Consider the following 21,420-nt stretch of genomic DNA (forward strand, 5'->3'; position numbering starts at 1 on the left):
TTCTGTCTAGGAGTGTCCTGCAGGTCTTGAGAAATTAGTTCACATTATCTTCAAAGTAAAATACTGTTATAGAAAGTGTAAATCTTTTTTGCCAACAGTGGCTTACCCCAGAATCATGAAGTGCAAAACAAGTAGCACTTTGAAAAAAACAAAACAAAATAAAATCTGCTTTTATTTCTATCCCTTAGCCAACTTTTCCTCTTCCAACAACCATTTCACCCATCTAAGTCAGAATGAGAGCAGGTTTCTAAAATGAAGACATGATGTGTTTTCTTGAAAGTATTGAAGTCGCTGCCTTTTGTCTATATTATGTGTTCTGTCAGCCCTCCCTGGCTGTAGGACAAGGCATTCTCTAAATGTCAGGGAAAGCTGCTGAAACTGGACAGCTGTCAGTCATGCAACAGAACCAGGTTTTTAGCAGTAAGAACACTCTAACCTGCTAGTGACTTTAGCTAAAGATACACCTCACAGCATTCCCCCTACTTGCTTCCAATCATCCTCAAAAACTGGACATCACAATGCAGACCACTGGCCTGTCCTTTCTTGCATTGCAGTGCTACTTGTTATTGTCACTGGAGAAACTCATATTTGGAGGAGTTTCTGTTCAGCACAAGGGAGCTGGAGGATCAGGGTATCACCTAACCTAATGGTAGGTTGATTTTTTTTTTATTGTTTGGTTTTGATTTTAGGTGCTGGTGTTTGATTTTGGCAGTGAAGTATATGTATGGCATGGAAAGGAAGTTACTTTAGCACAAAGAAAAGTGGCATTCCAGCTGGCAAAGCACTTATGGAATGGCACCTTTGACTACTCCAATTGTGATATAAATCCTCTGGACCCAGGAGAATGCAATCCCCTCATACCCAGGTATTGTAACTCTAATTTAGTCTCATTGCAGGTATTTAGTTTTCTTGCCCTCTTTTCACAGTGTTTAATTTGATTCTGTGTCTTTTGTTCCCTTGCACAGAAAGGGACAGGGACGCCCAGACTGGGCTGTATTTGGCAGACTCACAGAACATAATGAGACGATACTGTTCAAAGAAAAATTTCTTGATTGGACAGAACTGAAGAAACTCAATGAGAAGAATTCTAGTGAATCCCTTCACCAGAAGGTGCATATAATAAGCATGCTAGGTATTTCAAACTAGATGACCTAGTTGGGATGGCAATCAGGGAATCTTGTACTCAAGGATCAAGAGGACATTTTTTTATCTTGTGGGCTTTGATGTAGGGGTCAGAACATCACCTCCTACAGTGAACCCAAAGAGTTGTTTTATATTACTATTATTTATAGATTATAATATAATTATATTTTATGTATTGTTTTTATATACATTATGTATAAATATAATATTATACATTATTTATTATTGTTATTTATATATGAGCCAGGCAGCTCAATGAGTACTGCTGAGGTGCCTTTGACAGGGTACCAAATGATGACCATGAGATAATAAAGTACTGCAATATGCAGGAGTCAAAATGTTTGACTGGAACTGTGGGGCAAGAAGAAGAAAATGCTGTGCTCAAAGAAATCTCTTCTCTGTGTTTTCTGACAGGAAGAATCCAGATCTGACTCTAAACCGTATGATGTCATGCTAATGGTAGCTGTGCCTCAAACAGCTGTGGGCACAGTCTTGGATGGAATGAATATTGGCCGGGGCTATGGACTGGTAGAAGGAGAAGATGGGAGGCAGTTTGAAATTATCACTGCCTCTGTGGATGTCTGGCACATCCTGGAATTTGATTATAGTAGACTGCCTAAGCAAAGCATAGGGCAGTTCCATGAGGGAGACACATATGTGGTGAAGTGGAAGTACATGGTGAGCACTACAGGTTAGTGAACAATTCCATTTTATTCCATTTTATCCCTGCAGAAGTGCAGCTAAAACTCCTGCTGTTAGCGGTGAGATCCAGACCTAGATTTCCATGAATATGAGACAGCTTAAAAAGTTAGGGACGCTAATTTAGCCTTCCTATGTCATTAAAAAGTGAAGTTGTGTATTTTGTTTGAGAGAAAGCAGTAGGAAATAAGGAAGTTGTACTTATTTTTAATACACCAAATGTAATGCTGTCCATCTCTGCTTTTACCCACCATTGGTGGTGTACATGTTCACAGGATAGTTCATTAAGCCAGAATTATGCCCACATCTTAATACCAAAATAACTAGGCAGCTGGACTAATGGCAGTGGTCTGAATGTCTTGCAAGAGGCAAGGTAGACTTAGCAACAAGAAAAACCTTGGCTGGTTATGGAGATCAGTAACAATGACAGGAAATGCCCTTGCCAGCTCGTTGCCCTTGCTATCCTTTCTGCTGTTGCTGGAAACCCCTTGATCTGGATTTGAGGCTCAGCAGTGCTCTGACAAAGAGCCTGAGAGCAGCAGCTAAAGCCTGAGGACCAGGAGCTCCATAAGCCCATTGGAACTCTCCCCTTTGGCACTAAACTAAGAATAGGTGGGTTTTGTGGTAAGTTAAAGATAAATAGTCTAAAACTGATTGTTCCAAATAGCAGTATATTAAAGTCAACTGAAAGCACCATAACAGTTATACAGCTTCAGGCTTTTAGCCAAAAAAATGTAGGTAGGTCTCAGTCAGGATCGTTGAGATCAGATTCTGGCAAATCCAAGAAAAATACAAAAGCTTGTAAGTCTTGGGAGAAGTGGGTAACACTAGTACTGAACTGTAAACAGACTTCTAATCCAAATGGATGAAAACATATTCTGTCACTCTAAAACAGAATAAATTTTTATGTAGGAGGCAGTACTTTTATGGGCTGAATGTACAGATAAGAATGAAACCCATAAATTTTATAAGTGAGTAGTGGTTTGAGAATTCTCAACTTGAAAAAAACAGGATGCTTTCTCCTAAGTGTTTCAGTTGGATGCTGCTCAGCACTGCTGGAATCAAGGCAGACATTTTAACATTTTTTTAAAATCTGTTTTAAAACTCTTGGGTTTTTTAAGTCTTTTGTTTAATTCTACGTGTTTATTCTCTATTCACTGGAAAGAGTGCAATATTCTGTAAGTGGCTGTGTTGTGAATTTCACTTGCTGTAAACATTATTTGCTTATCATAACAACTAAATACCAATTCTTAAGGAAAAAAAAAAAAAGCAGCTGCTCTCTCTTGCTGCCAAAGAACAGTTTGTTATGTGGAAAATGAGCCATAATGCACTCTTCTGGTAACATTACTAGACATACCATTTCACATGCAAATTGGCTCAAATGTTGTCAGTTATTTTTCTCCAGATAGTACCAGGTCTTTCTACATCTTTTTCTCCAATCAACACAGGCATCTTTGCCTTTGGGCTTACATCCACCTGAGGAGACAATGCCAGCTCTGCACAGGGACCCTCTGGCTTGAAGACCTAATGTTCCTTCAATTGCACATTTTTTCTTTCCTGTTCTGGATGGGATAGTGCTGAGCTGGCAGTTGAGATTAGACCATGTGCTTTTTAAACCTATAGCCAGAGTACTTTCTTCAGCATGTGCTCTCTGTTTCACAGTTGGAAGCAGACAAAAAGGAGAGCAACAAGTACGGGCTGTTGGAAAAGAGAAATGCGTGTATTTCTTTTGGCAAGGAAGGCACTCCACAGTGAGTGAGAAAGGAACATCAGCGCTCATGACAGTGGAACTTGATGAGGAGAGAGGAGCACAGGTGAGCTTTCTAGATGGCAGACCTGGTAAGATTTGCCTGTCTGGGTAGCCATGAACAGTAAACAGGAATGATCTTTTTTACTTCCTCCCTTTCTGTAAACATGTTCTTGCCATTACAAATAGTCAGACCTCAAAATTACTTTTGACATTATTCCAACTGCCAGAGACACATAAGCTCCTTTATGGATTGTCATTCCCAAATGCTGCTTCTAAGGATATTTCTGAAAAAAGCTGAAGAAGAAGGTCTTCCTTCCCTGCAGAGGGAAGATTACTTACACAGATTCATGCTGTCCTCTCAAGTACATGTTCAGATAGCAGGACTGTCTTCCTAGTGTTAAGGAGAAGCACTTTCCACAGGCCAAGGCAAAAAAATACGTTGGAAATTTTCAATTTGCTTACTCTGTAATTACATACTGATTCCATTGTTTGCAGAGATTCTAGCAAATTCAGTTTGAAGCTGAGAGAACCAGCTTGTTTGCTTTGTCTTTAGGCAGACTTGGGCTTGCTGTGGCTCCACTGTTACCAGCATACAGATGGGTGGTTTAAAGTTAGTTTCTGTACCTTGATCATGCTTTAGTTAGTTTTTTAACAGCAGCATAGAAATAACCAGCAAGACAAGAGTTCATAAAGGAGAAATGTAAGAGTGTGAGAGTCTCTGCAACATAGCTGGTTTAGGAATTTGACTATGTCCAAATGCAATGTTTAGTGAGCAAAGAACATGCATGTTATCACAGAAATCTTAATTTAATTTCATTTCATATCTTTAGTTCCTATGTTATCTCCATAATGGTTTCAGTGAACATTGATCAAGGTGGACACATTATGTAAAAATTCATAAAATTCAAAAAATGGTTAGTTTAAACCAATTTAAATTAAAGTTCATTTGGTATTCCATTATCCTCTTAAACTCAATTGCTGGATTCCAGCTAGAGGTTTCTTTTAATAGGCCACATATGGAACCCATTGCACACTGATATATGGTAATTTAAACAATAGTCAGCAGTTGTAAAGTAGAAGGAAAGCCATCTTCATGGGTGGCCATAACTATATAATTTTTAATAATCCATAGAGGCCAGTTTTCATGAGTCTGTATACTTGCTTTATTTTTTTACTGAAGAGTGGTGTTTTCAATTTCCAGGTACAAGTGCTTCAAGGGAAAGAACCACCATGCTTCTTGCAGTGTTTCCAAGGAGGGATGATTGTGCATGCTGGAAGAAGGGAAGAGGAAGAAGAAAATGCACAAAGTAAATTATTGTTAGTTAAGAGTTTCTGCCCCAAAATCCTTTTTTAGCTGTTGTGGAGGGCTTTATATTCAATTACCATACTCTGTAGAAAAGAAAAATTAATGCCATGAAACCTTGAGACAGCTTTGCAATACTTTGTTTCAAGGTACCCTTTTTCTTTTTTGAGCAGAGAATGGGTTTTGTCACCCTAGAGCATGCTGACTTGATTGTATAGATGCACATACAATTTTTTTTAGTTTGGTTTTACTTAAGCCAAGTGCCCATTTGCTTTCAAGTAGGTTCTTTTCTACACAGTCTGGGAAAGAAAAGTGTTTTTATGATCAGTTCTGCTCCAAAGAAAGCTCTAAGCTTTTATTACCCAATCATTGCTTTTTGTAACCTATTCTTCGAATGCAGTCATGGAGGTAGGAGAATTTCAATGGAAGTGTAGCTTGGAGATGTTCCAGTTTTCACTTGACTGTGACCTTATGTTCCTAAGGTGCAGAGGGGAAGAGGAGCTGAATAGGAGGAATTCTGTGTTTGTTTCCCTTCTTCACCACATAAAGCAGCAGAATTTGACTCTTCTGCTCTGTTAAGCTCTTCAGCTCTCAGTACTTGCACCCTTGTAGCAAGGTTTTAGAAGGCATCTTTTCTGCACAGGGTTTCTGAAGTAATGTTAGCCAAACCTGGTGCTTAGCTAGTTCATTCTGTGACAAGTAGGCATGCAGTATGAGAACAGCTGTTCCAGAGCAGAGGTTTTGAATTTTCAGTCCCATGTGATTTTCTAATAGTGCTGCTCTGTTCCTGTCTCCTTCAGGTGACTGGAGGCTTTATTGCGTGCGAGGAGAAGTTCCCAGTGAAGGAAACTTACTTGAAGTAGCGTGTCACTGCAGCAGCCTGCGTTCCAGGACATCCATGATTGTCCTTAATATCAACAAAGCTCTCATCTACCTGTGGCATGGCTGCAAAGCACAGTCTCACACCAAAGATGTAGGAAGAACAGCAGCCAATAAAATAAAAGAACAGTGAGTCTCTGACCTATATTTTGGAGATGATTATATAGACTACCAATTTACTTGAAGTAGTCTTACTCAAAATTTGAAATTAAATAAAGCTGTCCTCTAAGTACAAATGCAGCATGTGCATGCTTAGTCAGGAAGAGGAGTGAAGGTTGGTTGGTTTGGTAAGGGTGGAGAAAACTCATATCCTGTAATTACTTTCACTGAAGGTCAAGTGCATTTATTAATAGACTCATAGAATGTTTTGAATTGAAGAGTGGAAGACCTTAAAGATCATGTCATTCCAGACCCCCTGCCATGGACAGAGATACCTTCCACTAGACCACCTTGCTCAAAGCCCCATCCAATCTGGCCTTGAACACTTCCAGGGATGGGGCATCCACATTCTTCCTACTGTACTAATTACAGTTAAAACAAAGTCATTTTCCATTTGGAGATGCTAAACTTCTGAATAGCAAATTAGGTAGGAGGTAGGTAGGAGGATTAAAATCCAGCCTTGTGAATAAGGAAGAGGAAATTAACTTCGGAAAGCATGCAGGGAGGACAGCAGCCATTACAAAAACAGGCAGTGAGAATCCCTACTGAGAACTCATGTGAGCATCTCCTTCACTCTAGAAATGTGATCCAAATGCTACAAGAATAGCTGTTGAAATTCCCTGTCTTTTTTTTTTTGATAATTTTTCAAAGTGCCTGTGTTGGCATGAAGTCTACAACAAACCTTTAGGGTACTTTTGGGGTCCACTAATGCGAGTGGACAGCAGTTTTGTGTTAGCTGTGTTTGGGGCAGGAACACCGAGATCACTCTTTCTTTGTGTTTTGTAGGTGTCCTCTGGAGGCAGGGCTGCACAGCAGCAGCAAGGTGACAATTCATGAATGTGATGAAGGGTCAGAGCCCTTGGGATTCTGGGACGCATTGGGGAGGAGAGATCGGAAGGCCTATGATTGCATGTTGCAAGGTAGACCTGCCTTCCTGGCTTTGGCACTCACATTTTACTTCACTGGTCTACAGAGCTGATTTAATGTAAAGTTTTTGAAGAACTTTTTGGTAGTTGAGTTCTTCAGAGAAATGCTTCCAAATATTTTACTGAGTTAATACTGTTCTAGAAGGAAAGTACTGGAAAACCAAGTGTTTCATTTTGTTCTCCCCCGCTTGTGCTGGCCCTTTGTATTCGGGAAGCATAGAGCAGTAGTTAACACGGTTACCAGTATATTTTGCTTCTCTTCTGAAGGGGTTTAAGCGGCCGTTCTGCACACTTTCCCATCCAGCCTTTGCTTTGAAACTGCCAACAGAGGTAGCAGGGGAATTGATTTACCAAGTGGAAAATTTGTCAGCTAACTCTGAGATGGGTTTGCTTCACTTAAGCTGCAAAACAGCCAGATATGAAATGGCTGATAGTAAGTAACCAGGATCGGATTCAGACTGATGGCAGCCAGCTGCTCAGCTCTGCTTCTTTACAGCTGTTGCTAGTCCCTCAAGACATCTGGTTGTCCTTCCTGATTTTTCAAAACCCAGAAAACTTACAGTCACTTTTTAAGTGTATTGTTAGTTTTTGTAATTAAGTCTAACTTTTTTTTTTTTGTGACTCTTCGTAATTTTTGTTCTTTAAAGATCCTGGAAAGTTTAATTTCACACCCCGCCTGTTCAGCCTCAGTAGTTCATCAGGAGAATTCTCAGCCACTGAGTATGTTTACCCTTCAAGAGACCCTGCTGTCATCAATTCCATGCCATTCTTGCAAGAGGATCTTTACACTGCCCCACAGCCAGGTATGTGCTTTAAAATACTTAAGCAACAAGAAAACAGATGACTATATCCTGCATCAGGCAGTGTCTTAGTAATTGTAAGCACTTTTAACTTGATATATCACAGGAAAATATGTGCATGTGATGCTTATGCGGTACTAAGCAATAACAGTAATTTTTCCATGATGAAGATGCTGAGAAATAATCAAGTGTATGTATGTATCCCAGAAGCTTGCTGTAAAAATACATTGTTTATATCAGAGAATCAAAGTCCAGCTGAAGTTTAGCTAGGTGATTAACAAAAGGGACTGGTAAGGTGTGAAATGATCCTGTTGTGATGCAGACAAGAATATGAGACTGGGGTTGTTTAGGGGATTACAAAACTAATAAGTGCCTAATGATGGATTTGTTATTTTTTGACTGTGTAGCACTTTTCCTTGTTGACAATCACCATGAAGTGTACCTATGGCAAGGCTGGTGGCCTGTGGAGAACAAAATCACTGGATCAGCTCGAATCAGGTGGGCTACAGACAGGAAATGCGCCATGGAGACAGTGCTCCGGTACTGCAAAGGTAACAGACTGCTGTGCCTGACTGGTCTGAGTGTGTCACACCTTTCCATGCCTTCTATCCTGAGCTGAAAGGTGCTCCCCCAATGCTATCAATAAACATCAGTTTATTTAATGATACATTCTCCACTCTTTCTTAGCAAAACCTTTGTCTAGTAACAGCATTGTTCCCAAATTGCCAAGATTCTCTACTGACTCCACTCTCAGTGGAAAGCCTTTATTTAAAATGTGTTACACCTCAGAATCACAAGTTAACAGTTTAAACATTCTCACTTAAGAGCCTCCAGGCTTAAGCTTGGTTGTTGGCAGGACACTTCTGCTAAGCATACAGAAGGTTTCATTTACCTGAATTTGGCTAATTTCAGACCATTACAGTCTGCTTACTCTAGTCTAAGTCTATTTTTAGGTAAGAAAGTCTCTTTAAGATAAGAAACACGTTGGGTTAGAAGTAGCCATTGAGGATTTTCAGCATATATGTTTTAATCTTTGCAGTCAGATACAGTAAAAGGCAGGTGTAAGAATAATGCAAAACATGTTAAAAGGTCCCATATTAATTAAAAAGAAATGCTGGAAAATTTATTCTTTCTCCCTTAAACTGCTTCAGCTTTTCAGGAAAAAAAATTAAATAGCCTTAGGAGGTAACTTTGGATAGTAGGTGAGATTTCAAAATATTGTACTTTTTGTTATTTCTTTCTCTCTTTTTGTATTTTGACTGTTTTTAGGAAAAAATGTAAAGAAGCCCCCAAAATCGTATCTAATTCATGCTGGCCTAGAGCCTCTGACGTTCACTAATATGTTCCCAAGTTGGGAGCACAGGGAAGACATCGCAGAGATCACAGAAATGGTAAATCTTTTCATTGCATAATCTGTTTCCTATTGCTAGTAACTGTGTCTTTGTTGTCAGTAACATTGGTTGTTTCCACTGTCAAGCCCCACGATCCAGAGGTTAAACTTAGAAAGCACAAATTGGGAGTCTGCACAGGAAAAAAATGAACAGCTAAATTCTAAATTCTGACTGGGAATATGTATATCAGAGGCACTGCTGTTTTATTTTTCGTGTAACTTCTCATTTTTTGTTAAAAACATAAGGGAAGTGTTACTTGAATCATCTCTTAGAAAGAGATGTGCTAGAGGTTGAGTTTAACAGAATAGCTGTTTTAGTCATGCAGCAATGATGCAGCAGTTCTGGTCTGTTCCCCACATTCAAAGTGCAGGGGAGCAAAACACCTCTCGAAGGATCAGCTGGCTCCAAGGGCTCTGTTACTGACTTCCTCACCTGGGATTCAGAGTCACAGCCAAATTACATGAGGCTGCTTTAAAAGCTTTCAATGAAGGGGCATCTCAACACAATGACGTTTTCTGTTTTGTAAGTCTTCTGCAGCCATCCATAGTAGGAAATGCTGGCTTCATGAGTAAACAGATTTCAGCCTTAAACTGAGATTCTGGGAGTACAGGATATCCTTCTGCTAAATGCAGACCAGTTTTTAGCTGTGAAATTGTTGTAGGGCAGGTCTGTTGGCCTGTGCGCACATTTGGACATACAGCTTTGTGCTCAGGCAGGGCAGGTTATCCCATGCCATCCGGAGATGGCCATTGGTACAGTTGATGGTTTCAGCGTTGTGATCCTATTCTCTTGTTTTCTCCTTCCAGGATGCTGATGTTTCTAATCAGATAATACTTGTAGAGGATGTGCTGGCCAAGCTGTGTAAAACAGTGTATCCATTAGCAGATCTCTTAGCTAGGCCTCTGCCTGAGGGAGTTGATCCACTGAAGCTTGAAATTTACCTTTCAGATGAGGACTTTGAGGTAAGGAGAGAATAGGTGCACTGTTAACTCTGTGCATCTATGCCTAACCATGCAAGAAAGTAATTTGCTGTTTGTGCTACTCATCAGTTGTTTTTGCTAATAGTACATCCTCTCATTTTAAATGCAGGTTGCATTAGAGATGACAAGAGAGGAGTACAATGCACTGCCATCTTGGAAGCAGGTTAACCTGAAGAAGGCAAAAGGACTTTTCTAAGCTGTGTTTATGGACGTGAGCACTAAAGGGATGTCCACTCTCACTTTCTATGTCCTTTAGAAGAATTGTACCCTACATTTACAGAACAAATAAAAATAATCTGAAGTTATTAGTGACTACCTATCTGGAGGTGTGTAATATTATAATAAAAGGCCAAGAGAACTCTTTGAAGATGGAATTAAATTTTGATTCTTAAAGGTAATGTGTTTAAGCTCTGTTCTCCTATGCACTTAAACAGTAGCTTCTTGAGCTACTGCTGCAGGTGTCCTTTGGCTATATCCAATACTTGCCATTTTTGTTTCTAAAGAAGTTCTCTTTGTAAAGTGTTATTTTGTTAGTTTGTGGATTACAAAGAATTTATATTTATATAAACACATAGAACAAGTATGTATTTAACAATGCAATATATATTCACTTTCAAGACGTCCATGTCAAAACTACAGAAAAGCAGCTGGATGGCAGTTGCTTTTACTGAATTAGCTATACCACCCATATGTATCTCCTTTGCATTCTGAAAAGTTTCTCTTTGCAATAGTTAATAATTGTTCTCAGTGCTGCTTCAGGTGCTAAACCGAACAAAGCGTTTGTATTTATAGCATGGATTTCTTGAGAAACGATGCAAATCAACCTTTATACTTTATTATCCAAAAATGTATAGTGCCTTGTTTTTTGTGTACAGTTTATATACAAAAAAAAAAAAGATTGGTCTGCATTTTGAAGATGGCTTAGAACAGTCTCCTATGTTACTTTTATAATAGTAGAAATAAAAACATCTCAGTTTCTAATACTTGTTGTAAACATTAAACATGTCTTTTGTGATATAAGAACTGAAAGTAAAAAGCTTCTGAATAAACTCTTAGCAATGCTCTGACTTGTTAATTTGTACTGTAATCTGTATTAGCATTGGAACCTTCCATAACATAGTCTTTTCTCAAAATATTTTAACCCTAGATGTCTGTGGGTATTGTACAGAGTTATAATTTGAGAAGCAGATAATGTAGAAAATAATCAATGTATGAGATAAAGTTGGGGAAAACTTTAAAGCTGAATATTGGAACATGTAAGTTACACGACTCTGTATTCTTTGGATTTCACTGTTTTATATATGAAACCAAAATTATTATGCTGGTTTTCAAAATTTGAAAAAAATCTTTTCAACTTTTGTGCAATTGGGAGTAAAATTTGAATTGAAAATGAGCATTGTGTCCATTCTTTCAATAAGCACTGAAGACAAAATTGTTTTTACTCAGTCAGTTGGGTCACTGAATAGAATCTTCAAGTAAATATTTGCTAATGGTTTGAAATGTTTTTCAGGCATTTGGCATTTCTATAATAAGCTGTGTGGTTCTCCTCTGGTATCCTAGTGGGTTTCACATTTTCATTCCTGGCTTTCCTTCTGCCCTGCAACCATTTAGAGCTCCTCCTGGCTTGGGGGTGGTGCCTGTTGCTGTTCTTGTCACTCTCCTAGGCCAAGGGCCTTGAAGCAGGATTTTTGAATGTGTGAGGCATGGATTTCTGCAAGATCTGCAGTAAGTATTGCTCCATAGTTAAAGTGAATCTTGTTTTGACAGATGGCTTGGTAAGCTGTAATCAAGTCTTATAGTAAATTAATTAAAAACTTAGAAATACACAAGTACTATTCATCTGACATGAGATCTTACAGGTGAATTTTCAGCACTGGAGTATTTCCTTTCATGTACTGGTTTCTGTCAAGAACTGAAATGAAAATGTTAGGAACAGTATTCAGAGCCAGAATGCTTCTTACATAGATGCCAGCAAAAAACTGTTTAGATGCCAGGTCCTCAGAGGTCCTGAACTGTTAGTTTGAAAATGCAGGGCTTTATAGTGACAAATTTATTTTTCATGCACTGAGATGTTTCCAAAGTCATTACATATTCATGCAAGTATTTTTGCACCCATATATTTTCCTCTTTCACCCTCTCTGGTGATAAAATCAAGCAGGAATTAGGTTTTGATTATTCATGTTCAGTCTGTACCATGAGGGTAGCAGATTCCTCTGTTTTGATTTTTCTCTCCAACAGAGAGCTGATTTGCATAGCATGATTGACCTTGTTTTTCCCTCTGACAGGGTAGTATCATTTGCTTTTTTTCCTTGAAAGCATTATCAGTCCTTCAAGTGCTGCTGAAGGGCAACATTCACCCACCTCTAAAGCCTTCAGAATCTCAGCTGAAAGACAAGAAGAGCCAGTGAAAGAGGCCATAGGCACTGAAACTGTTGCCAGATCTCAGAATTCCTGTAAATTTTACACTATTTCATATCTAATGGCCCAGTTCCATGAACCAGGACACAGAACCCAACTTTCTAACTGGGTGCTTTGCTCATAACATTGCCCAGGAAAGCTTTAAGATTTTGCAGAAAATACTTTATTATCCATTATATACTTGTTACTTATCAAAATGCTTTCCTGAAATGTGAAGCTGACAACAGAAAGCAAATCAGTGCAAGGCCTTAGGCAGACCTGTAGATTATGCTTTAACCTTCTGCTACCTTACCTTTCCACTACAGGCATGCCGTTTATGGCAAATTACAAAGGGCCATTGAAATATTTATGAACTGGTTTTAGAGCCCTGCATGGGGAAAATAGCTGAAACATGTCTTGTCTGGGTAGGGGGACAGGGTTGGTTTGATTGCTTGCCTGGGTTACCTGGTGTTCTTTGCTTTTTTCAAAGAGACACACAAGAACTCCATGTTTAGGCAAAGTTTCTGGTGTAGGGAGTGTGCACATGGAAAAGGTAGTACATTGAACATGGAATTATGTGTTTTCTGTCAATTCTGTAGCTTTGAGGCATTGAGTCACAATTATATTTCTTATGGTTTAAAACTGCCCCATCCTGACTCTTAAAAGTACTGTTCTTTGATAACACAATTATTCGTCCCCACATTTGTTAGCAAATGAAATGGGCTGGAAATGTGAATACATTAGTCTGCCGAAAGAGCAAATAAAACATTATGTCTGAAAAATCTGCAACCTGTATGCAGCAGCCAGAAGAGGAGAGAAAATGGGAGATAAGGAAAAAGGAGAAAAAAACCCAAACTAATCATTTGGGAGAACTTTCTTCTGTCTACTGCTGTCCCACCAGTCTCCCAGACAGATACTCAGCTGAGGCGGAATCGTTGACCAATGTGCAGAACTGGTGAAAGCTGATTCTGAGCTGCTCTGAAAGCCTGTGGTGCTTTTGTGGAAAGGGGCAGTGGCAGGTTGCTGTGGTGAGTCCCAGTGTTTGCACAGCTCTCCCGGGACAGAGGTTTCAGCTGGTGGGACAGGTTCCCCACAACATCAACCCTGCTTGGCTGCACTGGGGAAGAACAGTTTCACCAGTCTCTGCTTCTAATTCCCAGTCAATGTTTCCCTTTTGGATCAAGTAGTAGATGAGAAATAGCTCAAGTGCCTCCTTTCCACTGAGGCTCCAGTTCACTTGATGCATACTCCCAGTATGATGCTGGTTGCTAACAGCTGATGCTGCAGGGAATTCCCTTTTGGGCACAGGGTGAGGACTGAGCTCAGCCAGTCAGTACTGGCTCTGAGGACAGTTTCCTTCTCACAGGGCAGCAGCATGGGGTTGACCATACAAGCCTGAGATGCTGCCCCAGGTAGATGAATGCTTTTAACTTTCCTCCTCAGATTGGATTGGTGAATTGATGGGGATGAAGGGATTTGGGGTGCAGTGCTTGAAATTCCAGGTTTGTTTTCTCTCCTCTGCTCTCTTATGTATATACCCTGTAAGATTAATGCTGATTTGTGTTGTTTTCATGCAGTTTGAATAGTGGAGTAAGAGGAGCACCTGGAAGAACAGCTAATCTGAGAATAACAGCTGATTGAAACTCCTGCTGCTATCAAGGTGAGGTAGTAGCTAAAACTGCCCAAAGAACAGCCTAGAGGGTCAGTGCAGTTTCCTCATTCATACTGGCTCTGTGGATAAGTTTTGTTGAAACCTGTCACTGTAGGATGGTGCTGTCACAGTGTTGGTTCTCCTCTATCTTAATTCAACAGTCCTGGTCCTATAATAATAATAAAATATTTTAATATTTTTTCCTTCACAATAAGCTCTGTGTGTGTTGTACTGGCTTCTTGCTAGCAATATTTTTATGAGCACTGACTTCTGAGGTGAACAAGTACAAAACCTGTCCGTGGACAAAGGCACAGCCCAAATAAGCACAACTAATTCCAGCAGAAGAAGGATGCAGCCACTTGTTTTGTGACTCACAGGTCCTCTTAAACTCTGTTTAGCAGCTCCAAGATCTTCTCTGTATTAAGAATGTTTCATGTGGGATTTTCCAGTTTGTGAGACTCAAAGGTAGAGTGAGAAATGCAGAGCTATATGGCAGGATTTCACCAGCAGCCCTTTCTCACGGGTAGGACAGTCTTCTTCCATGTGTCTCTGCGCTCTGGGGTCACCAAGAGCACTGTGGGCTGGGAGCCAGTCATGCAGGGACTATTCCAAGAGCTGGAAAGCCACTGAAGAAGCAAACTCAACCAACCCATAATGCTGCATGCTCTAGAGATGGAGTTAAGTAAATCATTGTCTCTGTGTTCCTCCTAAAGTGCAGCATATTTCAGAGGAATGGTGAAAAAGAGGGAGTACCATACACTCTGCACACTATCATGTTTGTGCAGCTGGTACTTTGCCTTTGGGTGCTTCCTGTCCTTTATTCCTTGGAGAATTGGTGCAGTATGCCCAAGTGCCCACGCAGCAGGCACATGAGATCAGCAGCAGGGACTGCATCTTCACATTTTCATGTCAGATTTTGTACTCTTCACAAGGATGTACAACCCAAGGGGCAAAGATGTCCTCATCCTGTTTTTACAGCCACAGTCATAAGGGCAGCCACATGACACATTCACATGCAGTCCTGATCCATTGACAGTTGCCCTCTTGGCAACAGAGTGCCACTTTTATAAAGCTTTGTAAATCCTGCTCGGTGTAGCCTTTGGACTAGCACAAAATGTATTTTCACAGCAAGGACCAGACTAGGCAAATTTCTTACAATCTGTTGCTAAAAGATAGCATATTTATGTATAAGAAACATTATTTTTCTGCTCTCTTATTGCAGTAAGGAACTGGGGTATATGGAGAAAACTCTCCTTTATCTGTTCAAGCAGAAGACAGAGTCAGTTGTAAAGATCCATGGTAAAAGGTACTGATTGTGCACCTGAGGTCCTTGGCTCTGCTACACGTGCTGCACACACAGTCCAGGCCCTGTGCTGGCAAACCCTTGCAATCATGCATTTCTACACTTCTGGCTCACCAAGCCAGCCAAGCTGGAAGAGGTCTTGAGGGGCTGCCTGCACCACAGCTGCAAATGTTGCCTAAATCACCCCAAAGTTCCACTCTCTCCTCTGCAGGGACCTGCCCATGGAATTGCCAAGTTACTGAACGAGAGAAAAGTCTTAGAGTGCATGCACTGCTGAAGGAGCAAGGGAAGTCAGGAGAAAGCAATCTTTAGTGACCCCATTTGCTATTTTACAAACTGATACCTGCTCAGCTCCATTTTTACACTTCCCGATCTCTCTGCAGCCTGTGTTCCAGGCTGTGCTAACCAGCCTGTTCATTTTACAGTGGCAATTGCTGAGCCACCTGTGCTTCGTAGCAGAACACTGATGTTTAATTCCTTTAATTTAGATATGTGCTGTATAAATTGTTAACTGTTTGCACATGTGGCTATTAATTGTCTTTAAGCAACCAGTGAACATATAACCTCAATACAATCACTACCCTCAGTTATGGCAACTGCCTGTTGTTGAAGGCATCTGCTTCCTACTCCCAAAATTGGATGTTGTATATAGTAATGTTGTTGAAGTTGTAACACTTTATTATTAGTGCCTCTGTTTGCTCACTCTATACTTTATAAAGTGGTCATGACTTATAGAAGAAAAGTAATTGATTTGGCTTGGTTTATCTACAGAGGCCCAGGCAATATTTTATCATTTCACTTCGAAAGCTGTTTTTGAACTCAAGTCATTTATGTAAGTCATTTCCAAGTAAAATCTCTGCTAGTTCTAATGCTTTTTCTTTTTCCAACTCTGACTGCTACCCTCATTTCACTGAAGTTTTACAATTTAAATATGTGGGTGTTTTTTTAAACAATTCTTTCATATTTGAGGAATATAATTGCTGGTACCTTGCTGTACAGTTTTAGGGGGTGTATTTCCCCCTACACCCACCCCACCACCACCACCCCAGTTCTTTCCAAGTGGTTTATTAATGATTTGGGAAATATTATTCTCTATTTCAGAAAAGATTTTGAAAATTTGGCTGCAAACCAGAAGCAGAACCGTACTGCACCACACCAGCGCAATAAATACTAAGGAAGGTTGAACATTTCACAAAAGGAAAACTACCAGAAAGAGTTTGAGGTTTTGACTTCATCCAGAAGCCTCTGGTTTACTTTAGTACTAAAATTTCCAGCAAAACAGACTTAATTTTTGCAATGTTTTTTGGTTTTGACAGAACTAAGCATTCTGCCAAACATGCTTCTGGAGAGCAAAGATTTCCAACACAATCTCTGCAGTAACAGATGCAGGACTGAAGACTGGAAGTGACATGAAGCATAGAAGGTCCAACCAAAATTACACTGGGCAGCAACAGGAATGAACTTTGAAAATCCCGAGTCTGAGCAATACAGGGACAAGCTGGAGCCCTTCAGGAATGACCTATGAGATACTCTGGAACCACCACTGGTCTTGGTCCCAGTTTGGACAGATGCCACTGTAGAATACCTACAGGTTAAAATATGTGCAAAGACTTTATAAGGTGAGGCTTATGAAGAACCCGTATTGGTTGGACTAACAAGATACCACCTGTCCCAACACACTTCACTTGTTGATGTTCATACACCATAAGATCAAATGCTAGAAGAATATGTGGTTTTGTATTTTGAGGATCTTTCGTACCACATCTGCCTCATTTCTGATGACACAGAAGAGGCAGTGGTCTGTGAGAGCTTGGCAGCAGCAGATTTATTTCCATGTTCTATCTCAAGAATGAAATGGTCCTTATCAAACACAACCAAGTGTGGAAATGGAGCTTTTGGGAGCACATGCACTTGTGACCTCCCCACTCTGTCATAGGAGGGATCTGTTATAGGTTGGTTCTTTCTGAATCCTTCCCTTGTTTTAGCCAAACTCTTCCAGAAGAGTTGGAAAACCTTTAAAGCACCACTTCCCAAAGAAGCAACTGAGCCATGTGTGGGAAAGCAGCCAGAGCCCAGGAAAAGCTGCTAGAGGATGTATGCTAATGAGGATACTGGTATATGTCCTGGTAGATGGGATAATGATTGAGCCTTCTTAGGTGGGAAGAGACGAGGAAAAACCATTGGAAAAGCGCCAGAACAGAGTAGTTAGAAGTTCTTTCATTTTGTATTATGAAGTGGCTGAAGGCTGCCGGCCTTGTTTGAATTTAATGGGAGCTTGTCCTTGTCCCGTGTTCGTGCTGCATCACAGGAGTCACGGCCGTCGGATCCTGCGAGAGCGGGTGCCCGGCTGGGCGGATGAGCGGCTGCGGCACCACCCAGGTAACGCTGCTGCGCAGGTAACGCAGGGGGGCAGGGCTGCTGCCCCGTCCCCACCCCGGCTCACTCCGGGCTGCCTGGACCCTGATTGCCGTGACAGCATCATCGCCGTCCAGGCTTACCCCATCCTCTGGCCGAACCCGAGCTGGACTCAGGTTGTTGTGTTGCCGCGGGGCACTTCACTGTGCCCCCCATCTGGCCAAGCGTTTGCAGGCGCCGGTGCAGGGCTGGGACGGGAACACCACGGGAACGCGGGGACGAGCACCTCTCGCAGCAGCACGGTGTCCGTGTTGCAGGGCTGAGCAGCCGATCGCTCCGGCTGTGCACTGCCGGCCGCCCTTTCCCCTCATGCCTCCCCACAGCCCTGCAAGCAACTTCTGCCCCGGCGTTACGCCCCGCGGGCCGCCTCAGCCCGGCCTCGGCTTCCCCCTTCTCCCTCTTTCCTCCTTCCCGCCCGGACGCCGCCGCCATGCGGCCCCGCGGCCTGCAGGGGGCGCCACGCCGCCGCCCGCGGGCCCGGGCTGCCCTCACTGTGCGCGGCGGGGTCCGGCGGGCGCGGAGCCCGGCCATCGCCACACGGCCCCGGGCGAGCTTGCTGGGACCGGCCCCGGCAGCCCCGGCCATCGCCACACGGCCCCGGGCGAGCTTGCTGGGACCGGCCCCGGTCACAGCTCTGCCCTGCGCAGGGACTCGCGGCAGCGGCACAAACAGCGACCGCCGGCTGCCACTGCCTTCCCAAGGGGCCCTTCTCCCGTAGCAGGTCACGGCTGCGTGCGATGGCTTCCGTGCCCGGCTCGGCCTCAGGGGTGGCAGAGCAGTGCCACAGCCCAACCTTGGCCGCCGTGTGACCCTGGCACTGCGCTACGAAAGGGCTGCAGGAGCCCCTCCCCAGAACCTTTAGCAGCCGCATTTGCCCCTCTGAAATCCTACCGGGGTGTCAGACCTACCCTGACCCAAACTTCTCGCCATGCAGGCGTCTCCCAGGCGGGGGAGGAGAGCTGTGGTTGGCATGAACCACATTCCTCCATCCCGAAGCACATGAAAAAGACAAAATTGTATTTTGGCCGTAAGAACTGTAGTGGCCCTTTGGGGACCATGGCACATAGCACAAAGGAGAGGGAAGAGGACTGAATCCAAGCTGTCGCCAGCGCTTCAGCGGGGGCAGTTTTTGGGGACGAGCAATTTCCCTGGCAGTTCATTATCTGGTAGCTGGTCTAAGCAAGCTGGTGCTGAGCTCCTGTTTCATGTGGCAGCTCCGGGAATGACTTCCTGGCACACCCAGGGTTCTGTGGCATTCCTTGCTCTGGAGTAATTGTGGAGAGCATAGCTGCTCTTTCCTTCTCCCTTAGGACACAACTGTTTGGGCCAACCAGGCTGTGGCTGTGCACAGAGGCACATCCCAAATGCCAGGTGCTAGGGGATTTGTGATGGCTGTGTGTCAGTAAGGAAGATGCGCATCTCTCCTCCTCCAGCTCCACCAACCACAAGCCCACACACTTCTAGCGGTTCTTTCCCCACTCCAGCAAAATAGTTGGCACACTAACCAGAGAAGCAGCAGCTTGCAGCTGGCACAGATCAGCCATGACTCGCTGGCCTCAGTGGCTTCACTTCGAACTTGCTCACTTGTCGCCTCTTCCTTCCCTTTTCTCACAGAGCCGCACAAAGAGAGCTGGCAGGGCTGCCCACCACCCCAGCATGCATTACTCACCTTGCCAAGCAGAGCCCCCTCCATGCCCCCTTCTGCCACCCCCCAGCTGCTTTACCCCCATCACCATTGTCTTCACTTGCCTTTGAAATTGGCAGGAGACATCAGCTATGCTCAGATGATGAAAAGAGAGGGAGAAGCACCTGCTCATGTTTGGGGCTTGGGTTTAGAGCTGTGCTTGTGCTGAATACATATACCCTTATTTGGTTGCTTGGATGCAGAAGAGTTGGAGGGGGGCTTTTATTCAGCTGCTGAAATATTCAGCCAGATCACAGTGCAGCAGTTTGCAGAGAGACCACCTCTCCCATCCTTATAGCACCACGGTCCCAAACAAACCCTATTATTTTTAAGCACTTTATGTGATGAATGCTCAAGTGGTTTTTACCTTACAATGGGAACACTGTTAGAATGGGCTAAATGGACTAACCAACAGCAGATTTCTTGCCCCACTGCACAGTGAAGGCATGTGTTAGTTACCTACATACATCATGTCTCTTGAAAGCATTTTGGAACCACAAAATTTCAACCTGTAAGACACATTTGGATACCTAGGAGGAGTCAGGCATCTACTACTCTAACATCAAGTAGGAAGGAAAGGACATTTTTCCAATACATGGGACCATGGTGGAGTGAGGGTGACATGCTTGTGACAGATGGTTGTGGTCCTTGCTCACTTCCAAAGCATAGATCCAAAGGAGTGACCAAAACAAGCTTGGACTTTCCTCCCTCTCACTTGTATGACTTTTTAATGGGAGGGAGGTGAGTCCAGCACATTTGGCCTGAAGCAGGTAGTGGTTATGAGTCCTGCACACCCCAAGTCAGGCAGCAGCCCAGGGCTGCCCATGTGCAGGGAGTTGGTAACAACACAAGGTGCAGCCTGGTCACACAAGCGTAGCAGTGGGTCTTACGGCAGTACTGACACACATTTGCCTGGCATTGCACCTGAGCTAATAAGCCTTGGGTTTGTTAGCTTGGGCACAGCACTGCACTGACATCAAGGGGCCTGCACTGGTTGGTGGGATGCCTCTAGGCTGTTTTTCCTGATTCTGGTGCTGGGTACGCACAGACAATTTGAGGGCCAAGAAAGTTACATCATTCAAAGTCCCCCTTCCTTACTTTTTGTAGTACTTAAAATACTGAAGCCCCAGTAGTTCCTCAACTTTTACTTCTGCCTCCATCTCAAGAAGAGATGGAAAGGAAGGGGCAAGCAAAGGGAGGGAATGGGAGTGGCTAGAAATGGCTTTGTCACTGTGCCCACTGCAGTGCCCTCAACACTCTTCCTTTATCCGTTTTCAGCCGTCAGACTTGCAGAGAATCTTGCACCTGAATCCATCTCATGGGTCCACAAAGCAGCTAAGGGAAAGTCTGGGAAATCAATTACCTTTGCTTCGATCTATAGTCAGCAGAACTAACTGTTTGTTTCAGCTGCTGGATTCCAGGATTGGAATCACCTCATCCAAAAGGCAGCAGGCATATTGTCAGGTGAATTGTGTGCAAAAGGTTTTCCCTTACACCACTAACTGTAAAGGAGCCCATGGCTTCACTAGAGAGTGAGGAGAGAGAGGAACCCCACCACTGGAATCCACAGGTGTTTTAAGTTTTCTCAGTAAGCCAGGGCTCTGCACTGTATGTCTGCCTTAAGCCCTTGCCATTGCAGCAGGACTCCTCAGATTCCTGCCTAGAGCTGGGCAGGATGTCCTCCTGCCCTCCCCGAGGGACCTCAAGGCACAAGAGTCTCCACTCTTGTCATTAGTCTCCACTAATGTCCTCTGCACAAGTAACAGCAGACCTGGCTGTGATTAGGCTGGTGGAGGCAGCACTAACTTCCCTTTGCCCCTTAACACTGTTATTGCAGCTAAGGAGAGATTTGAGGGTGATGTCTTAACTGACAAGCTACAGAGTTGTTACCTTGCAGGTCATCTTGACATCTGATGTCAGTCTGCTGGTGTAGGGGGAGA

The 21,420-nt window shown here is 42.9% G+C and overlaps 1 protein-coding gene and 1 long non-coding RNA gene across 16 annotated transcripts in view; both read left to right on the plus strand.

The window, feature by feature from the left end:
* Positions 1-11,423, plus strand: part of SVIL (supervillin) — a 133,972-nt gene extending 122,549 nt beyond the window's left edge. For all 15 annotated transcript variants that reach the window (XM_088063102.1, XM_014248502.2, XM_088063088.1 and 12 more), the window contains 12 exons: positions 690-865; positions 966-1,110; positions 1,558-1,834; positions 3,505-3,656; positions 4,794-4,899; positions 5,696-5,903; positions 6,720-6,853; positions 7,507-7,662; positions 8,067-8,210; positions 8,929-9,050; positions 9,857-10,012; positions 10,140-11,423. In XM_088063102.1, the coding sequence (XP_087919228.1) occupies positions 690-865; positions 966-1,110; positions 1,558-1,834; positions 3,505-3,656; positions 4,794-4,899; positions 5,696-5,903; positions 6,720-6,853; positions 7,507-7,662; positions 8,067-8,210; positions 8,929-9,050; positions 9,857-10,012; positions 10,140-10,226 (1,863 nt within the window). In that variant the 3' untranslated portion in view covers positions 10,227-11,423. The remainder of the gene's footprint in view (positions 1-689; positions 866-965; positions 1,111-1,557; positions 1,835-3,504; positions 3,657-4,793; positions 4,900-5,695; positions 5,904-6,719; positions 6,854-7,506; positions 7,663-8,066; positions 8,211-8,928; positions 9,051-9,856; positions 10,013-10,139) is intronic.
* Positions 11,424-11,579: 156 nt separating this feature from the next.
* Positions 11,580-18,094, plus strand: LOC106628009 (uncharacterized). Its single transcript, XR_001331193.2, has 3 exons — positions 11,580-11,755; positions 14,005-14,087; positions 16,483-18,094. It is a non-coding gene; the product is annotated as an uncharacterized LOC106628009 (long non-coding RNA).
* Positions 18,095-21,420: the final 3,326 nt, after the last annotated feature.

Source organism: Pseudopodoces humilis, chromosome 1, assembly GCF_049639895.1.
Source record: "Pseudopodoces humilis isolate 2021_Gansu_Grassland_sample_001 chromosome 1, ASM4963989v1, whole genome shotgun sequence".
In the NCBI taxonomy this organism is placed as follows: Eukaryota; Metazoa; Chordata; class Aves; order Passeriformes; family Paridae; genus Pseudopodoces; species Pseudopodoces humilis.